This window comes from Vitis vinifera, chromosome 15 (genome assembly GCF_030704535.1).
Source record: "Vitis vinifera cultivar Pinot Noir 40024 chromosome 15, ASM3070453v1".
NCBI lineage: Eukaryota > Viridiplantae > Streptophyta > Magnoliopsida > Vitales > Vitaceae > Vitis > Vitis vinifera.
Genome location: NC_081819.1, coordinates 20,244,302 through 20,249,329, shown reverse-complemented (window position 1 = coordinate 20,249,329; position 5,028 = coordinate 20,244,302). Strand labels below are relative to the sequence as shown.

Below are 5,028 nucleotides of genomic sequence, written 5' to 3'. Positions count from 1 at the left end.
ATTTTTTTTTGAATTTTTTTATATTATTTTGGTCATATTGAAGATGTGTTTTTATTTTTAATTTATTTTCCGGGTGGGTTGTTTGATATGATTATTATTGATTTCTATTGAAAAGGTTTGCACTTTAATTTTGTTGTTGAGACTTGTTTGGCATGGCAGAATAAAAAATTTTCTCAGTTGTTTTATGCTTATTCGGGTATCTATTAACATATTTGGATTTTCATTGAAAACTAAAAATTATAATCAATTGAAACATATTTTATATAATAAAGAACAATATTTGTTGTATATTAGACAACTGCCCAGTTTCATAAGAAATTTGAAATTTTTAAAATTTTACCTTATCGTAATGTATCGTAATGTTATTGTATTTATATTATAATCGTAGTGTATTTTTATTGTACATTTATATTTTTATATAAAAAATTAATTTTATAGATTTTTTTTTATATATCATTGGATTACCATGAATAACTTATGTATTAAAATTATAATAGTGTATTTTTATTGTCTTTTTATAATTTTGGTTTGCAAGGATGTTTTATGATATGAATATAACATAATAGCCTAGAAATACTAGTTCAGTAAAAAAACGAATTAAATAATTTGTCATTTTGGTATATTGTAATGTATTGTAATGTTAATATTTTTTCATTGTAACTATATTGCATTTGTATTGTACTTATACTTTATGATTGTCAAGAAAGAAGATGTACTTTTCAATAGGTAAATGGACTTGAAAAATCAGGGTAAATTGGTCTAATAAAAATATAAGGCCTTCATAAGAATTATCAAATCTACCCACCCTTTTCAGTAATTTTTTTCCCCAGCCTACCCTTAGGTTATGTTTGGTTCCCGGAAAATACTAATTTCCGGAAAGTACAAAGGAAAGAAAAAAAATGCTAAGGAAAATGATTTTCTCATGTTTGGTTGTCCTATGAAAAATATCAAAGAAAATCATATATAATTAAAACTAATTAAAAACTTATGTATTTATAAATTATTTAATCTTTATATTGATGAGTTTAAATAAATAAAATGAGTTTGAAGTAACAAAAAAAATAATTTATCAACTTTTAATCTATTTTTTTATTTTCCTTCACTTTTTCTTTTCCTTCTACTTTTCCTTTATATTTTCTTTCCCTCGCATTTTCCCTCAAATTTTCCGGGAACCAAACATAGCCTAAGGAAAGAAAAAAAATGCAAAGGAAAATGATTTTTTCATGTTTGGTTGTCCTATGAAAAATATAAAAGAAAATAAAATATAATTAAAACTAATTAAAAACCTATGTATTTTAAAATTATTTAATCTTTATATTAATGAGTTAAAATAAATAAAATGAGTTTGAAGTAAAAAATAAAAATAACTTATCAACTTTTAATCCATTTTTTATTTTCCTTCATTTTTTCTTTCCTTCTATTTTTTCTTTGTATTTTCTTTCCCTTGCATTTTCCCTCAAATTTTCTGAAAACCAAACGTAGTCTAAGGTTATGTTTGGTTCCCGGAAAATACTATAAGGAAAGAAAAAAATGCAAAGAAAAATGATTTTTTTATATTTGGTTGTCCTATGAAAAATATAAAAAAAAATCAAATATAATTAAAACTAATTAAAAACCTATATATTTTAAAATTATTTAATCTTTATATTAATGAGTTAAAATAAATAAAATGAATTTGAAGTAAAAAATAAAAATAACTTATCAACTTTTAATCCATTTTTTATTTTTTTTTTACTTTTTCTTTTCTTCTATTTTCCTTTATATTTTCTTTCCCTTGCCTTTTCCCTCATAAAATTTACGAGAAGCAAACATATTCTCCCAAAAACCAATCTCTCCATAGTTTCAGTCTCTCTCTAGTCTCTGTAGAATTGGGGCGTTGGGGGAATGGGAAACCGCGTCGGGGGAATGGGAAACCGCGTCGCAGATCTTCACTCCCTAACCAAGTTCCAGGAGATTCTCAGGTGCTCCGTTTGCTTCGACTTTATGCAGTCTCCAATTTATCAGGTTTGCTTTTTGATCGATTTTGCTTAATGTGTTCTTCTTTTCTCTCTAAGTTTAGTTGTTTTTCTTTGACTTTATTTAAAAGGAAAATAGAAATTTTCTTGAGAAAATTTTTTAACAGGGTCTTTTTGGGCTTTTTCTCTGCTTTTATATAAATTGTAATGTAGGGTTTGATTAGGTGTGTACGGTCTTTCTCTTTTTACTTTTTGGTGGTGGTTGATTGCTGGGGAGGTTTTGGATTTTATTTTATATCAGATTGAAGTTGTGCATTAAAATATTTTTAGATGGATTTTATTATTTGGATTTGGTTAGAAGAAACAAGGTGAATTTGTGGGGTAAAGGATATTTATGAGAAAAAAAATATGATTCTGGTTAGAATTTGAGTTTTTTATGTTCTGAATTTTGATTATTAGTGTTTATGTTATTGATAGGATTGATTGCTTGAAAACTTTTCTCCCTTTTGAGGAATATTTTCTCCTGAGTTTGTTTCCTTGCTCTCTTCCTTGGTTGTCAAGAAAGAGGAACGGTTCTAGAACAGCATACGCCTACCTCTATGCATCAAGCACTTGGATCTCTTGGTATGAGTATGACAAGGCTCTTGAATTTGAGAATTCGCGATGCCAATCTTACAAGTGAGATAAAGTCGTAAAAGGGTTTGTCTCACGTACCTTTTTATTGACAGTAAAATGAGTTTCTGCCTATTTAATTCCAAATACTACACCTTGCAATGCCTTACAAAAACTAGGTGATATTTGAAACTCCTTCGATCAGGGAAAATATGATGAAGTAGGTGTAAAGGGAAGGTCATTGGGATTACAGAGAGAGGCGTAGATGACATACTAATGGTGTAGAAACAGAGAAGATGTTGGGATTGCAGTGCCAAAGTGAAGCGACTATCAATAGGCCTTGGAACAGATGGATCTAGGAGGCAGACTTTTGGTGCATGCGTAACTTTGTATCAGAAAAACTAAATGTGACTGTTGCATGATCAAAATTGAATTGTTTTGTCATTTGAAAGCTGTGTTTGGGAGGTGAAGAATTTGGAGCTACTTGGCACTTGCTAGTGCCTTTTTTGACACACCAATCTTCATAGGGAGTGACAGGATTGGAAACTTTGGAATGTCGGTCCTTTGGGAGATCATAGGAGAGTGAAGTGGAAATAGATTCTTCATGCTTTTTGCTCAAAATAAAATTTGCTTCTGTGTTTTGCCATTTCTTGTATATCACTCTTCTGTCATAAATATGGTGTTATGTATCTGAATAAGGTGCCTGCTTGCTCTGTTATTTGCGCCTCTGGGGAGTTATCCCAGGCCTGGTTCGATTGTTTCCTTGGACTTTGAACACCCCTTTTCATCTTTCTTCCATTTTTTTTGTCTTTAAAAACATGGTTATATTATTGTTGGTCTTTTCTTTTATTAGCATCCTCCACTTTTGATGATAGAGTGATTTTGATCATGAATGCCTTGAATTGGTATAGTGCCTAAATGTCCCTTCCAGTTTTATAGATATGTAAATGATGTCTTCTTGTTTGTCTAGGAAACCAAAAGTTTTTGTTTTTTGTTGAGCTTTGAAACAAAGGTTTTGTTCTTGTAGTGCCACGATGGACACGCACTCTGTTCAAGCTGTAAAGCAAGGGTACTCAACAACAAATGTCCCAGTTGTAGGCAGCAGCTCGGTAATATAAGGTGTCTAGCTCTGGAGAAGATGGCCAAATCTGGAATGCCCAGGCATTTTCTTTTAAGGGTAATTTAGGAAATTGTTATTAATAATTTAATTAGTTAATTAATTAATTTAATAAAGTGGAAGAGGGGTAAAAGTGTAATTTTATGAATAAATACCCTAGGTATAAATTAGAAATTTTATTCTTTCCCTTCTTTTCTGAATAGAGTTCCTGTTCGCAGAATTTCAGAGAACGTAAGGTTGGAATCAGATTTCAGGGTTGAAGAACAGATCTCTATAGGTAAGATTCTAACCCCTAGTTTAATATTTTAGATTCATTGATTAATTTCAAACACATTAGATATATTTTTTTTGGAAAACCCCAAATCTAGATTAGGGTTAGATTATTTTTTTATTCGTTTTAATATCAAATAGTGAAAATTTAATATTTTGATTTTAGTATTGGAATTTGGGAGATCTTAAGTTTTATTAGAAAAAAAAAAAAATCCTTGGAATGTTTCGATTTTAGGTTAGGGTTAATTTTATAAAAAAAAAAAAAAAAAAAAAAAGGTGGAGCGTACTGTGCTATTGGAAGCATGGAACAAAAAAAAGAAAAAAAGAAAAAAAAAAAGAAAAACAAAAGGTGCGTGTGCCAGCCTACCAGGAAGCCCCTTTTATATATATATATATATAATGAATTTGATATGAAATTGGTTGGTTGAATTTTGAATATATTGGTATTTTTGAAACTTTGATATTTGATGAAAAAAAAAAAATTGATATCTCCTATTTGAAATGAAAATATTTGATCCATGAATTATATTAATATTCCTTATTGGGTGGTGAGCTCATTCTCAATTGTTGAAAATTTTTCAGGTACTCTTAGTTCGGGTGAGGAGTGATGGCTAGGCTGAGGAATGGTCATCATTAGGACTTGACTTAGGATTTTATGTTGGATTTTGTTTAACTATTAGTTATATTCATTTGGATCTTTTGGTATTTGGAAGTTATTTGGAAATTGAATTTTAAGGATTTTAAATTTTGTTCCGCTACTCTTACAATCAAGTATAAGTGCCCTAATCATATTTCAACTCCAATTTTTGCCTCATGGCTATGATTTTCAAACGTTAACAAGATCAATTCTTGACTCAGGTCTAGTTGAAAACATTTCATCAATCAAAGTTTCCTAGAAAACGACACTCTTTATGGTACCAATATTGAAGATAGAAACTCTCATTACTGCCTTGGGGAAGCAATAACCCAAATTCATACAACTCTAGTACCAAACATAATGATCCTAAATACGTAAAGGGTTTTACTACCAATTTCCAGGTAACGATACAAGCTATCTAAGTGATATGTCATCTA

General features: G+C 29.6%; 1 protein-coding gene across 2 annotated transcripts; it reads left to right on the top strand.

Annotated features, from left to right (window-relative positions):
* Window positions 1-1,790: 1,790 nt before the first annotated feature.
* LOC104878539 (E3 ubiquitin-protein ligase SINAT3) lies at window positions 1,791-4,785 on the top strand. 2 transcript variants are annotated; one of them, XM_010649097.3, is made up of 4 exons: window positions 1,791-2,004; window positions 3,595-3,744; window positions 3,903-3,961; window positions 4,537-4,785. In XM_010649097.3, exons 1-3 carry the CDS (start codon window positions 1,885-1,887, stop codon window positions 3,942-3,944), a joined length of 312 nt encoding a protein of 103 aa, XP_010647399.1. In that variant the 5' UTR covers window positions 1,791-1,884; the 3' UTR covers window positions 3,945-3,961; window positions 4,537-4,785. The 2 variants fall into 2 exon arrangements, with proteins under 2 accessions (XP_010647399.1, XP_059599223.1); XM_059743240.1 differs by having other exon boundaries at window positions 3,888-3,961.
* Window positions 4,786-5,028: the final 243 nt, after the last annotated feature.

Excerpts from the sequence above, each read along its gene's own strand:
- LOC104878539 (XM_059743240.1), top strand. The coding sequence starts at position 1,885 with ATGGGAAACCGCGTCGGGGGAATGGGAAACCGCGTCGCAGATCTTCAC. Across the intron at positions 2,005-3,594 it reads TGCAGTCTCCAATTTATCAG|TGCCACGATGGACACGCACT; the intron begins GTTTGCTTTTTG and ends TTGTTCTTGTAG. Across the intron at positions 3,745-3,887 it reads CCAGGCATTTTCTTTTAAGG|AGTTCCTGTTCGCAGAATTT; the intron begins GTAATTTAGGAA and ends TTTTCTGAATAG.